General features: G+C 41.8%; 1 protein-coding gene across 1 annotated transcript in view; it reads left to right on the forward strand.

The window, feature by feature from the left end:
• Nucleotides 1-16,046, forward strand: part of LOC101824351 (sine oculis binding protein homolog) — a 159,631-nt gene that overhangs the window by 30,991 nt on the left and 112,594 nt on the right. The window contains 1 exon segment of the mRNA XM_005073213.4: nt 15,285-15,436. Within this exon segment, the coding sequence (XP_005073270.1) occupies nt 15,285-15,436 (152 nt within the window).

Genomic DNA, 16,046 nt, shown 5'->3' on the forward strand with positions numbered 1-16,046 from the left:
ACACTACTCCTAAAGATGATTCAAGACATACGTCAGTGCTGAAAACACATAAATCTTATTACCTGGTAATTTCATGTTAGACAGGTACTCGAAACACACATAGGTATTTGTTAGGAAAGACTGAAGGATTTTCTTTGTAACAGTAACGTATCAGAGTGGAAAACAAGGAACACATTCATCAACAGTGCTTGGTCTGGACTCCTTCATGTCTTGAACTTGGACATGAAATTGTGTGTATAATATTTATTCATAGACTTCTAAAAATAAGTTGTCATATCAAATATTACTAAGATTCCTCCTGATATAGCCCTGCTTTCCCCCAGCTTTACAAAAGTTTTTTAATTCCCTATAATTTAAGCAACTGACCCTTAGATATAATTTTCACATTTTAACCCTGTATCTGGTTTGTTTATAACTGCCCTGAAACAAGTAGATTTTGGGAGGTGTATAGGGCATCTATCCCAGACTGACCTCAAACTCCACATATAACCTTTAACTTCGGTTAATCCTGCCTCTGCCCTTAGTGCTGGAATTTACAGGTGTGTATGTCACACTGAGTTTTCTGTGGTGCTCAAACTTTATCCACATTAGGTAAGCAATTGTACCAACTAAGCTACACCCCTGTTCATTCCTCATTATTGAGCATTACCATCTAGTTAGGTGCAGGTGAATCATGCTGAGGTCTAAAGAGTAAGATGTATGCAGCCTGGGTGTGTGTAGTCTTGAGGGCCCTTGCCTTATACATGTCGTGTGTATATGTGGTCCCCTGTTGTGAAGCTTCTCTAACATGGCAGCATCGGTAGCCTGTGGGGGCTGTTAGACTGTCACTCACACAGATAAGCGCTGTAGGGGGCTTAACACACGGAATTAATGGGGGATAAAAGCTGAAGGATGCATCTTCTTTTGGCTCATGGTGCATAGCTATGAAATGTATTTAATAAACTCAAAGAAGAGCCCCTGTGATCGAATGCCACTCTCCCTCGGCAGTGGCCAGCTCAATTACATAAACTTCTGGCTGGCTCTTCCTCCTCCTCTCGTTTATTTTCCCTGATCCTCGATCCTACTTGCGGGAACCACGTGCCCATTAAAACACTTGTTTAAGCCTTGGACACTTAAGGGGAAAATGCCATGTGTGTGGAAGACCACAGAGAAAGACCAGAAGCTGATGGAGGCGAATTTAAGAAGTTATAACCTGAAGAATATTTATCTTCCCTATTAATGTTTAATATAAAATAAAGGAACAAAAAGCAGAGTATTGTATTGCTGGTGGTTCAAATATTGTGGTACTTAGAAAGATTCATTTATAAAACTGTCTTGTCATCCACATAGTTTCTTAGACCTCCTAAAGTGAGGAGATAGAATAACAGCAGAGAAATTAGGTGAGGGGTATTTTAGAAAAGGAAAGGAAGAAAGAACTGCTTTTGCCTGTATTCTTTAAACAGACAAAATGACATCCTCGGGGTCACTGGTTATATTAACGGAGGACCCCGGACTTCCTTTCGGAGGGGAAATGCCATCAGACTTTGGGTCCTCTATGATTCCAGAGGCAGCCTTGGGACTGTCCTTTTGTGTTTATGACCTGGCTGGGACAGTCCTTTCAGGACACCCTGTCCCAGGTCATCAGAGGAAACCTTAGTTTCCATCCCTTGCTTGTCTGGGGTGGGGATTGGGGGGTGGTTGTTTCTAGAATTTCTTGCTGTCATAAGGACATTCCCAATGCTGACTTCTCTAGGTTCCCATACAGTTGAGAAGACTTGCTTTGTGGACTTGGCCAAGAACAGTGGAAATGATGATCCCGTTCTGTTCCGGAGCTTTTCCTTGCCGTTTTCCTGTAAGGCAACTTTGCTCTGTGTGATTACCAAAGACAGTCCTTTGCTTCATCTTTCCATACCTCCCCAGTGCCACCTACTCAAGTGTGCTCAGCTAACGTCGTGCTTTTTCTTCTTAGGATGAGGTCCCACAACAGACATTTCATTCTAATGAACAGAATAGACTCGGTTTCCGTCTTACCCGACTTATAATCTAGAAGAGACAGGTGTTAAAACATAAGAAACAAAATCCAATCTCAATTATGTCTGAGGCCTGTAAAGCCCAGCCTGTTGTAGGATCCCTCCAGGTGTGAGGCCAGGAAGGCTTTGCTAAGATGAGGTGTACTATAAGCTAGGAAAGCTTGCACTGGTTAAGGATTTGGTAGATAAGGAAGGAGCACATGTAACTCCTCAGAGCTGCAAAGGAAGCCAAGAAACCAGAGGCTGGAGAGGAGACAAGCTGAGAAACCAGTCATGGGAGCCATAGAGACCAAGCCAAGGATGCCCACCTTCTGGGGGAAACAGAGGAGGGCCCTAAAGAGGTTTTTGTTTTTCTTTCATGAAAGCAAGGATTGTATTTTTGTTTAGAATTCCTTGCATGCAAAATGGAATGCACAGGGCAGGAGTGATGTAGGAGGCTACCTGTACACTAAGCAGGAGATGCTGGTGACTTTGCTTGTATGGGTAGCAATAAACTCCATGTGGGCAAGACACTTAGAGTAGTGCCATTCATGTAAGTAGACTAGGCTAATATTTAATGAATGGATGGATAGATATATTTTGAACATATTTAGGGTATTTTAGAATTCTTTTTCTTTTTTCTTTCTTGTTTTTTATTTTGTTTTGAGACAGGATTTCTTGGCTGCCCTACAACTCACCCTTTAGACCCGGCAGGCCTCGAACTCAGAGATCTGCTTGGGATTAAAGGCGTGTACCATCCCCCCCCCCATTTAGAACATGTGATTATTGACATGTGATTGTTCAGTATGTGGGAGGTTGAAAGGCAGAAAGGATGCCAGACTTCTGTCACTAGATTATGGGTGGATGGTGGGACCAGGTACTGATGAAGTGGGCTGGTTATGGGGAGGGGTTTGTGTGCAGCATCTGATATGATGTCTAGAGGGCAGTCATCATGAATGAAGCAAGGTCATTTTCTTTGTTAACAATGTCCTAGCCAGCTTCTCTTGGTTCTTTTATCAGTGTTCATGTTCTGAACTCCTGTACAGAGAGGCTTATTAACCTTTTGGTCATTATATGCTGCCAGTTTTTAAATAGAATGTTCTTTATATGGAAGGACAGGCTTAGAACCACTTTTCTAGCACCAGTGAAGATACAAGTTGATTCTTTTGAGTTGATTCTTTTGTTCCTAATAATGTGAATTTGTGAATTAGCTACTCAGTCAGCTCAAGTATGAGAAGAGGAGTCTATAGATCCTTATAGAGTCTCTGTCCCGGGACATCTTCGGTCTGTTGGTAGGTCAGACCCAAGATGCAGGTGTAGGGGCAAGGTTTTACTTAGCTCCTTGTCTGTGGCAGCTGCCCAGGGGTGTGATTTATTCAGATTGTTAAGAGAAATACTTTTTCCTTTTGCTCCATTGTTGATTTTTGCCATTTCTCCCAGGATTTTACAGGGGAAGGGCTTCCTGCTCTGTATTTGATGGGTGTAGCAGATACCATGAAACTTTTGTAACCAAAGATACCCAGCCTTGGCCACATGACCATCTTTCTGCCCAGTGCTGATAAAAGGTGTTCTTGGCAACTGAGGATCAATTCTACACAAAAGAGGGGGAACCTTCCTGATAATTAATGGTGCACAGAGACCACAGGACTAACGTAGGTGCTAATGTAGGTGCTAACATAGGCAGGTGCTAACTTAGCTGTCCTGGGGAAGGGCTTCCTCACAAATTCTAGCTTGAGAGTTTTAATGAAAAGATTTGTACATGGTCAAATCTGTGAAATACAGCACACCTAAAGATACTCAGTTACATATTGGTGGAACCAAGGCACCAAAAACAAACAAACAAACAAACAAACAAACACCATTGTTTGGCTTTGTCTAGCCCAGTATTTTCTACACATGTTTAACCATGCAATTCTTTTTTTAAAGTCAGTTAAGTTCCCCCATGAGATTAGTGTTCTGTGGCATATGCTTTAGAAATGTTCCATCTCAGGCTTTGGTTTTTCCTTACTCTGTAGTCTACCTTTTCCACTTCCTTTTTGAGTTTCTTGGGTGATTATATAGGGAAGATGGTGGGTACTGAGAGGCAGAGAAAGACTTGTCATAAAGACCTGTGCACTGAAGTGTCTTCACTAGCCAATCATTTGTCACCAGGAAGCCAGAAACATGGGCTTAGGAGTGTAGTGTTGAAGATTCCAGGTTCTGTGTGGTATTCAAGAGGGAATTAGAGGTTTGGGATCCCTTTTTAGAGAACATAGAACTAAAAGTATTTAGACACCCCCCAGATGTGGGGATATTTGCATGTGCATAATATAACAATGTAGGAGTGACATAAAAATCTAAAAGCCAAATTCACTTCTGTTTAATATATGCCCTGTACTTGTAACCTGAATGTCACCTTGTATAGTAATTTTTAGTGCCTCTACATTTTGACTAAGACCCATCAGGGAATTTTCCAATTGTGTCATGTTGGCCTTGAAGGATTTTAGAGTTCCAGGTTAGGGTTTCTCAGTGCCCAGCTTTGGACTTTGTGGGCTCTCCTTTTATTTTCTTTCTCTGTTAGGTGCTGGAAAAATAAGCAAGGAAGAGATGGTGCGTGGACCAAATTCATTCTGTTTGAACTCGATTCCAGAGGCAGTCCCCAGCAAGAACTCGTTGGATGACTTTGGTTGACTAGAAATACAGGGACATGAGCTGTCTGTAATGAGAATTATTTCTGGATCAGTTACACCCTTATATTTGGGTCCTTGTTTTAGTTTCACTCTGATGTTCCAACCTGTTTCTACTGTTACTCTGTAAGAAAGATCAGAACATCATTGCCTTTCTCCTGCATCTGTCTGTCCATCCATCCATCTGTCCACCTGTCCCTCCATCCGTCTGTCTGTCTATCTGTTGTTCTTTACTCTTTGACTCCTCTAGAGGCCTGCCACCCAGCTCCCAAATAAATCACATGGAGTCTTATTATTACTCATAAATACCTGGCCTTAGCTTGGCTTATTTCTTGCTAGATTTTCTTAAATTATTCTGTCTACCTTTTGCCTCTGGGCTTTTGTCTCTGCCCTATATAACTTTATTTACTTCTTACTCTATGGCTTGCTGTGTAGCTGGGTGACTTGCCTCTGGAGTCCTCCTCCTTCTCTGTCTCCTAGTTCCTCCTCCCAGATTTCTGTTCCTATGTATTCTTTCTGCCCATCAGCCTCACCTATCCTTTCTCCTGCCTTGCTATTGGCCATTTAGCTCTTTATTAGACCAATCAGTTTTTTCCTTTTGTTTTTGTTTGTTTGTTTGAGGCAGGGTTTCTCTGTGGCTTTGGAGGCTGTCCTTGAACTAGCTCTTGTAGACCAGACTGGCCTCGAACTCACAGAGATTCTCCTGACTCTGCCTCCTGAGTGCTGGCATTAAAGGTGTGTGCCACCACCGCCTGGCACCAATCAGGTTTCTTTTAGACAGGCAAATAACACATCTTCAGAGTTAAACAAATGCAACCTAAAAGAATGCACCATATCTTTGCAACATTAAATGAATATTCCACAGCATAAACAAATGTAACATTTCTTAAAGTAATATTCTACAACATTCATCCATCCGTCCATCTGTCTGTCTGTCCAACCACTTATTCCTTCATTCTTCATGGCCTATAGGTTGCTACATATTAGGTACCAAGCACATGCAATGAATGAGATGCATGATGCTCTCATTCTATTTAATGAGGCCACTTCTCTCCAATTGCAAAGTGACATTCAAGAGACACCTATTCAGCCCCATTTGCACGCATATAATCTTTGACTTATCCCTTCACACTGCCTTGGTCAGTCGAACGTCTTTGGGAAACCCTGCCTGCCACTTCCTGGGTCCTGCAATTCCCACTGTCTTTCTCTCCTTGCCTTGAGCTCTCTCTCTCTCCAAGCCCTTCAAGATCCAACTCTCCCACTGTGCTTTTTGACTTACTGGAACCAAGTTTTAGTCTATATGTAGAGACTAGATTTTTATTCTTTTTCGTTTTTGAGGTTATAATATAACTACATTTTTCCCTTTCCCTTTCCTCCGTCCAAACCCTCCCATATATTCCTCCTTACTCTTTTTCAAATTGATGGCTTCTTTCTTTCATTTAATTGTTGTTCCACGCATGCACATATATCCCTAAATAAATAGAGCCTGCTCAGTCTATTTAATGTTGCTGATATGAATATATTTTCAGTGAAGACCATTTGGTGTTGGATAAGCAGTTGGTGAGCTCTTCCCTGAGGAAGACTATTTTTCCCACTCTCCTCATTCCTTAGTTGCCTGTGGTTCTTTGTGTAGGGTTGACGCCTCGTGTGTTTCCATTGTCCACCTTGGCATGTCTGTTGTTGTTGTCCTCATACAGATTATATATAGGCAATCATGTTGGTGAGACTTTATGGGTGTAGCTTCTGACATTACACAGTCTCACAGCAGGCTCCCTGGTCCTCTGGCCCTTACAGTTTTTCTGCCCCCTCTTCTGCAGTGTTCGGGAGAGTTCTGTAGATGTATACATTGGGATCGGGCTCCGCAACTCCGCATTTTGGTTGGTTGCACTTTTCTGTGGTCTTTGTCTATTGCAAAGAGACATTTCCTTGATGGAGGGTGAGGACTATACTTATCTGTGGGTATAAATACAAATATTTAGAATGTAGTTAGGGATTGTGCTGATTTAGTAAAGTGGTGGTTGTAGGTTCTCCTCCCAGAACTATGACTTCACTAGCCCTGGGTAGTTGGCTCGGTTTCCAGTAATAGAATAGTTTCCCTCTTGTTGAGTGGGCCTTACATACAGTTAGAGAGTTGTTGGTTACTGTTAAGGAATGTGCGCCTCCACTGCACCGTTAGGGTTATTTTGCCATGCTGGTCCTTATTATGGTTCATAAGTGTCACAGCAGAGTAGGACATTAATAGCTTCCTTTCTTTGAAAGCTTGCAGGTGCCTTCTGGTACCATGAAAACTAATCCTCAGATGCATGGTATGTCAAGCAATAAAGATTTACCTTCCACTCAAGTGATAAGATTTTGTTTGGGAGTCAAGTGCTACTCAACCTAGAATAATGTGGAGAACTTATATTCTTGAGATTAATTCAAGTCTCCTTTTGAAAGAAAATGTCTGATATTTTGTACTTCAAAGACTCATACGTTGATTTCTATTAGTTGTCTTTTCAGCTTGTGGCCATAAAGTCCGACAGAAACAACTTAAAGGAGGAACATTTTTATTTTGGCTCAGGGTTTAGGTCCACTATGGTGAGGACGACAGAGCAGAAGAAAAGTGTGGCAGAAGCTGTTCTCATCATGGTGAGCCAGCAGGCAGAAAGCATGCTAGGAGCCAGGGCCAGGTGTAAACCCCAGGGCAAGCCTCAACCTTCCAGGGCTAGCCTCCAGTGACCCCTCTATCAGGTAGGCTTCCCTCTTAAAGGTTTCACACCCTCTGAAAATATCACCACTGGGTGGGGAGCAAATTTCAAGATGTGAGCCTGAGGCAGATTCTAGCCAACAGATCTTTATCATTTAATTGTATCTATTCCTTGAATGGGAACAATGCATAAATTTTTAGTAATGTAGACTCCTCTCTTTGGAAAGTTTTGATAGTTCAGTTACCAAGGTGCTAGACATTTAGTTGCTACTCTGGTACTTTTTAAAAGAGCAAACTTCTCAGGCTCTTAGAAAGATCCACCCAAATGTGGATTGTTAATGTAATCACTACAAAGAAATTGCATCTATTAATTACAGAATATCTGGCAGTATGGTGATATATTTGGTAACATCTTGTCAACTATTAATTCAAACATTAAAAAAAGAATAACTGTAAGTGAGGCTTTTATTAATTTCAATGGCTTTTATTAATTTCAAGGAGTAAAAATCCAAGATAGTGAGATCTAACCAGTTCCTTGTATTCAAAGACAGTAGATGGTTCTACAGATGTCACCTGTGGAAGGGGTGTGGCTAAAGAAACAGTTGCCTCTCCAGATGTACACAAAGGACAGTTATCATTTCTTGTGTCTATCATTCACAGTAATTCTTGGGATATTTCCTTTATGTAGCAGTAGTGAGATGCTCATTGCCACTCAAGATACTTCCCACTTCTCTCAGCTGGAATGGGCAATGTTAGCAAAAGGGGGAAGCATTACACCATAGGAAGAGAAACCTGGGCATTGGATGGGTGATATTTGTATCTTCACCACTGTCTCTGTCTTAGTCTCTTTGATGAGACATGATGAAGCCATGCTGTGTTTCTTACAGAAACCACTTAACTTTGCAAAGCAATGCACATTATTACCTTATTTGCATGAAGAATGTCACACCCTGAAGCTGTCATGAGTATATCTGCCTCTCGCTCTCGCTTCCAGTGATTCCTAGCTCTATGCCATTCTTCCCTAGTACTTTCATATCTGCTGTGTTGGGAGCTGGGGAAATACCTCAGTATGTAAATGGCTTGACGACTTGAGTTTAGTCCCCAGAATCCATTAAAAAAAGGTGTGGTAGAGTTCCTGTAACTCCTGGGGAGGTAAAGACAGGCAGATCCCTGGAACTTACTGGCTAGTCAATCTAGCCTAATGTGAGGTTGGCCAATAAGAGACCTTGCTTCAAAGAAAATGGACTGTGTACTTGAGGGTAACATCTAAAGTTATCCTCTGGCCTCCACAGACATACATGAATATATGCATGTGCGCGCGTGTGTGCGTGTGCTTGTACACACGTGCACACACACATGAACACATATACATGCACACACACGAACACATATACATGAACACACACACGAACACATATACATGAACACACACACGAACACATATACATGAACACACACATGAACACATACATGCACACGCACACACGAACACATATACATGCCCACACACACACAGGAACACATATACATGCACACACACATGAACACATACATGCACACGCACACACGAACACATATACATGCACACACACACACAAAACACATATACATGCACACACACACGGACACATATACATGCACACACACAAACACATATACACACACACACATACACACACTAAGCCATGTGCTTAGCAGTAACCAGAGGCTTCTTGTGTCCTTGCTTTTCCCATTTCTGTTTCTTTGCTTTTCTCACTGGACCCCCCCCCCCCGGCAGCGCTCCACTCCCTGCTTACCCGGGAACACTTTTCACAATAAATCATTGAGTCTAAAATATAAATATTTCAGATATGTAGATGCTCTTTGTTTTCAGGAAATTTATACTTGGAAGGAAGATATAATAAAACCAAAGAAATGATGCTCCAGTGATTGAATTTAATATTCGTGAGCAATTGAAGGATTTTTTTGAAACTAGGATATTCATAGTGGCACCTTTGAAATCAGGTATGTGGATGGTCTCCCCTTCCCTCGTGGAAAGCCAGTCTGACCCGCGCCCCAGTGATTCCCTTTCCTGAGAAGGGTGGTGGTGAGGACAGCTGATGCCTGCCCACTCTTCCTTCTGCTGTCTAATTCCTCAGCATTTACGGAATGCTTGCTGCTACCAGTTCATCTGAAATACTTGCAGCACTTCTGTGTCTCACAGTCATAAAAGAACAAAGCTTGCACCGTGGGCCTTTAACTTGTTTGTTTAAAAAAAATCAATCAACATGTATTGATTGAGTAACACTTCATCTGTCTCCTCAAAGACACTTGACCTTTTTGATTTCATGCTAAATCTACCTGCGTGGTTTTGAGCTGTTTGTAAGTAGCCAAATCAGCGGTAGTTTTTGTTCCTTTCCATTACCGCCCCCCATGAATTGGGAATAGTGTGTCATCTCACATGCTTTGAAAAGCCCTGCTTGGTTGGGAGCTCAGCCTCTGGAGACTTGCGTCCAGGCTTTGGTATGTGCTTGCTGTACAAGCTGGAGCAAATCGCTTCACCTCTAAACTCACTTTCCCACCTACACAGTGGGGAGAAACGAGCACCCACCTGGTGGTGGGTGGTTGTGATTAAGAGTAAATGATGGAGACAAGGCAACATATGTTTTGCCAGGCAGCTACTAAGTACTGAATGGTGGGCAGCCATGATTTCGTTTTGGAACAGTGATTCAAGTTTCCACAGCCTTCTTCATGGGCTCACTTCCAGAGCACAGGGAGTTGTGTAGAGGTTCCCACAGCAGCCTGTAGAGCAGTGGTTCTCAACCTGTGGATGGTGACCCCTTCAGAGGGTCACATATCAGATATTTGCATTATGATTCATAACAATAACAAAAGCACAGTTATGAAATAGCAATATTATAATTTTATGGTTGGGAGTCACCACAACATGAAGAACTGTATTAAAGAATTGCAGCATTTGGAAGGTTGACAACCACTGCTCTAGAGGCTACTAACTTGGACTGCCTTAAGGGCTTTAGAACTGAATCATTCAAGGTGAAATTTCTATTTTTTACAGAGAGACTGAAAAGAAAATCTAATTTAAACTCTAGTTTTGCCTGGTGTGTGTGTGTGTGTGTGTGTGTGTGTGTGTGTGTGTGTGTGTAACAAGTGTGTAGAGGGGGTCAGAGGACAGCTGTCTTCCCTCCATGTGTGTTTCGGGTATAGAACTCAGGTCATCAGGCTTGGCAGCAAGTCCCTTTACCAGTCATGCCATCTCGTCAACCCTTCCCTTTACTCTGTTCTTAAATTAGCTGTTCCCACAAACAGAGTGACATGAGTGCTGCCCACGCCCTCATTTCGTGGTATGGGGAGCACGCAGGGGCATCTTCAGGCAACTTTGCAACATGTTTCAAATATACTTGAGGTCTTAAAATGAATATTTGAGCTCATGAATTCTAGGAATTGTGGCAGGAGATAACACCATCAGCAAATACTTTCCATTTTTCCTCAGTTTTGGATTCTCATGAAAGTTGCAATTAAAATGATAGCATAATTGTTTGGGTTTGTTTGGGCCCTCTTGATTTTCTTTGGGCATTTATCAAGTAGTGTATGGGTTCATTGCTTCTGTTGAAATGGCCTAAGAAGACCAATGCCATCTTTATTTTTAAAACTCATGGGATAAGGCCATTCAAGCCACTTCAACAAGGCATTCTGGAAATTTTCAATCTCATACTTCTCTGTAACATAATAAATAAATGCCATTTTTATTTAATCTTAGAGTTATTAATCCTGACTTTCTTTTCTGGACTGCTCAATAGAAAAATGTCTTATAGCTCTTTGAACATTAGATCAGAAAGAAAATGCTACAGTTTGCTTAATTACATGCTGAAGAGGTGGTACCAACTTTCATGATTAACCGAAACATGCATATTTGATTGATGTATATTTATATGACAGCACATGAAAATTTTATCATGGTAGACAAGCTGTTCATTTTGGGAATGTTATTTAATGCTCTAAACATTTTGCCTTTGTTGCTACATTGTTCATTATGAAAAATATACAGGCTAATTGCTGTAACATAAGCTGTAATATAAGCCTGTCATATGAGTCTTGTGATATAATCCCAAGTCTCTAATGGCGCAGACTTTTAGCCTACATAAAAGATAGGAAATAAGATTTTATCTAGTTTGAAGACCTTTGAAAAGATAAAACATTAAAAAACAGATCCACTTAGGAAAAAGTTAAGTTGCCAAGCCTCCTAGCTCGCCAAGGTAAAGCACACACGCTGTTATCAGAAGTTAGTTTCCTTTCTGTTGCTGTGTTGAAACTGTCTGACCAAAAACAAATTGGGAAAGAGAGGGTTTGCTTGGTTTATACTTCTAGGTCACAGGCAGTCACTGAGGGGAGTCAGTGTGGGAGCTCAAGACAGGGGCACAAGCTATGGAAGAAAACTGCTTGTTGGCTCATTCTCGGGGACTGCCCACAGTGGGCTGAGCCCTCCTACATCAATTAAGGATCATGATAATTCTGTACAGACATGCCCACAGGCCAATCTGATCCAGGTAAATCCTCAACTGAGGTTCGCTCCCTCCCCACCCCAGTGACTCTAGGTTGTGTCAATAAAACAATAAAAGCTAACCAGCACAGCACACTCCAACGTTAAAAAAAATTAATTGAAGCACATTTTGACTGTAATTTCTTAGGAAAAGTTTGCTTTTTAGGGGCAGTCATTCTCTAAGACATTGTATCTGGTAACAGAATCTGAGCTGTGTTTGACTGACAAAATTCATTTAATGACCACAATTCCTTAATTTCTGAAGTGTGGCATTAATTAGCTGTTATAAGACTGGAATATCTGTTGTATCTGAAATTTTTTTTTTGTGAACTGTTGGAATAACCCACTTCTCAGACTCATCTTTGGGTCATTGGCTGTTGAGAACTTTGATGACAGAATAGAAGATGTCTGCTGGGCCTCTCCCAGAGCCTTTGCTGCAAGAAGCAGAATGGACCGGAATACTGGGTTATTTAACAGGACAGATGCTAACTACCATTCTATAACTCTTGTCAATGCAGAAACAAAAATGCACAATTCCTTTGTCTTATCTCCCACATTTTAACTTTCTAGCAAGAATATTTTATGAGCCTAATGTGTTTTAAAATTTTATGCTTTTATTTGTTAGGTTCTGTTGTAAGAAAAAGTCCTTGCCACTCTTTAGAACATGATAAGTGGGCCTCTCTGGTGACCTGAGATGCCCTTTGATGCTATACATGTACCTCCTCAGGGCCAGGCCACTGTGGTGGGCTAAGCACAGGCTTTTTTTTTCCCCAAGGCAGGGTTTCTCTGTAGCTTTGGACCCTGTCCTGGAAATCACTCTGTGTAGACCAAACTGGCCTTGAACTCACAGAGATCTGCCTGTCTCTGCTTCCTGAGTGCTGGGATTAAAGGTGTGGGCCACCGCTGCTGGGCTAGCATGACCTTTCCGAGTCTCTGCCTTCATCGTAGCTGCCAGAGCCAGGACTTTAAAACTCATGTATTCTTTTTTAAACCAGACTATTTAAAGGAAGAAATGTTGAGGGAAAATGAATGTTGTTGAATGGTTTCTTGGGAAATGGGTCCTGGTTAAACTGTGAGACCAAATAACTTCCTTCATGACATTGTTTTCCTTACAGATTTCACCAGAACCAAGACCATTGTCACTGGGTCATTTGTGAGAACTCTGCAGTGTCATCTTCTTTTTCAGGAACTTACGATTTTAAGGCATTGTATCAGTTGGGATATAGGAATTATTAGTGCTAATTAGTTTGTTAGTGATGAGTGATAGTTAAACTATTACTAATCCGAGAGCATATTTTACCTATGGTCACTCCGACAGCTTTTGCTAACCTTTCATGTCATGTGAAGTATCTATTTGTAGAAAGGTGTCAGACAGAAATCACATGAAACAGAGATAAAAGCTTCCTGAACGGAACACATTTATCAATGTGGTAATTATGTTACATTTGAATTCACACTGTGACTTTATTTAAAGGATGTTATGTTATCAAAAGTGTTTACTAACATCAAAGATCCTCTTTTATACTGTCTTGTTTGATAATGAGCCATAGTTTCTGATATGTGATTTGAGAAATAGTACAAGTTATTCAAATGACAATGTTTATTCTTTTACAGTAGATAAAGGGCTGCAGGTGGCTCTGAGTGGATACTTGGGGAGAAAAGCCATGTCACCGCGCTACAAATTAGTTTGTTTCTAATTTTGCAGGCTGATGACCACAGTGCCTCAAACAAAATCTTTTCCCTGGAAATGGAATGATTGTATGACAGACTCTATGAACCCTGAATATGTCAACAACTCATGGATCAGGCCTTGCTTAGCAATTAGTCTTTGGGGGATTTTACTCAGAAATCAGACACACTACACTAGAACTTGTTGGGGATTTTGTGATTCCCATTCATGACTGAATTATGAATCTGGGTTAGTACAAAACAGATTCTCTAAAGAAGGACTGCACACACATACACACACACTTATACACATATATGCACACACACACTAATACACATACATGCACACACACTTATACACATACATGCACACACACACACACTAATACACATACATGCACATACACCATACACAAAGACACTCAGACATGCACACTCAGGCATGCACATGATACACACATTTATACACATATAGACATATACACACATGCACACAGACATTCAGATATGCATACACACAAACACACATACACACATTCAGTTGTGAGGACAGAGAACACTATTAAAATACAGTGAAATCTCCCAGGAGGCTGCCAGGAAATATTTTGAAAACATTTCTAAAGTCTTTTATTTCCCTAAAAGAGATCAATATTCCCAAGTTTTCAGTCATTTGAGTGTCACCAATCCCATCCTACTGTAGTTTCTTATTATCTGCATTGTGGTTTACTCAGTATGTTTAATTTAATTCATTCTTTTTGCTCTCTTTAACAGCCCATCTGTCTTAAGCAATAATGGATGTGACAGTCATGGTAGCTTATGCTAGTTAAGTTTCTCTTCTCCTATAAAGGAAATGAAATGTAGCGCTTTAAATATTAAAAATATTTGCATACCATTTAGAACCCATCTGAGCACCTTGTTGACATGGTTGAGGGGTCCTCTGAGAGCTTAGAGGACCCCTCCCTCTCCAGTCTGCCTGAGAATACTCTGACACGCTCATTACCACCCCTTCATCCAGGGCTCAGAAGCTACATCAAATGAAGCCACATTAAAACAGGCCCATGTTTGCCTGAGGTCACCAGTGCCAGAAGGCTCATTGTTACCAGGCCTTCCCACTGCCAGTAGCCAGAATTTGGCCATTCACAGCCTTTCCTTTTTTGATTAAATACCTGACTTGGGAGTCTTATTGAGATAGTAAACAGCAGCACCATTCACTTACCTATGGTGGGAGCATGGGTAGTGTTGCTGGCCCCTGACGGTCAACAGTTCACATGAGGGCATTGCATGCACACACAGGTTTGCATGCACACACAGGTTTGCATGACACACGCAGGTTTGCATGGCACGGATCTCCCCACCTAATGTTCATTTTGAAGGCTTTCTGCAGGACCTTTAATAAATGGGCAGTTTAGTTTACAAGCTTCTTTCATTTATCACTATGCTGGCTTGACTAGGCACTTTGAGAGGAGGCTAAGAAGTTCTGGAACTCTTATAACTTTGTAATCACGCTCTGGCTTCTAAGTACAATGCCTTTGGAAACACTAGCGCCCACATGCCCCCGAGGAGAAAAACAAACAAATGCACCCTCTGCTCCACCCCTGTTCCCTAAGACTAGCCATCAGAAAATGGTGAGGTTTGGAAATTGCAAGCGGGCCCTGGGAGCTCTGTCGGGGTCAGGGTGTGTCTAAATATGAAGGATGTTTGCTTCTGATATGAACATTTTTCTTATACTTTTATTATAGAAGATGATGTGTCAAATGTACAAATAATGTGTGCCTGGTGCCAGAAAGTGGGAATCAAGCGCTATTCCCTGAGTATGGGAAGTGAGGTGAAAAGCTTCTGCAGCGAGAAGTGCTTTGCGGCCTGCCGGAGAGCCTACTTCAAAAGAAACAAGGTAAGCCACCCGAGTGAGGCCGCTGGCCGCCTCTCTTGCGCATGCGCCTCCTAGCCCTAGCGGACACTGTGGCCCTGCCCTTTGCGTATTTTGATTTTGTTTTCCCTGTTTATTCCTGTCACGCTTAACTTTTTGGAATAAGAAACCCCATCCTAACGTAGCTTGTCCATCAGTTTCTCTTGGCTTGGTGTTTGAGTTCTGAGAGGGTGAGTGAATCTGAGGAAGTCCCAGCTGCTATCCCAACCGGAGGTGGCTTCCCAACAGTCAGAGGGTACAGTCCAGAGCCCCCCAGAGAAAAAGTGACAGGTTCCTCAGGAGAGAGGCATTAGCTGTAGAGGCTTTAGTATACCCGTGTAGTGGGAATGTGGCTGCTGCTTTCCCGAAACCTGATTCACAGTCTAGTCAAGACAAAATCTGTCAACCCTCCCTCGACACACGGAATTAAAGTTGATTGATCTCGACAAGAGGGGCAATGATGAATAGCTCTCTCTGAGAGTGTGGTGGATAAACACAGGAAGAGCCGTAGTTACAGTTTCCACTTCGTTTCGTTTTAAAAGACAGTTTAGGTCTGAAAATGGCCTTTTAGGATAGTATTAGCCACTCTTGATGG

Source organism: Mesocricetus auratus, unplaced genomic scaffold (genome assembly GCF_017639785.1).
Source record: "Mesocricetus auratus isolate SY011 unplaced genomic scaffold, BCM_Maur_2.0 Super-Scaffold_100018, whole genome shotgun sequence".
Classification (NCBI taxonomy): Eukaryota; Metazoa; Chordata; class Mammalia; order Rodentia; family Cricetidae; genus Mesocricetus; species Mesocricetus auratus.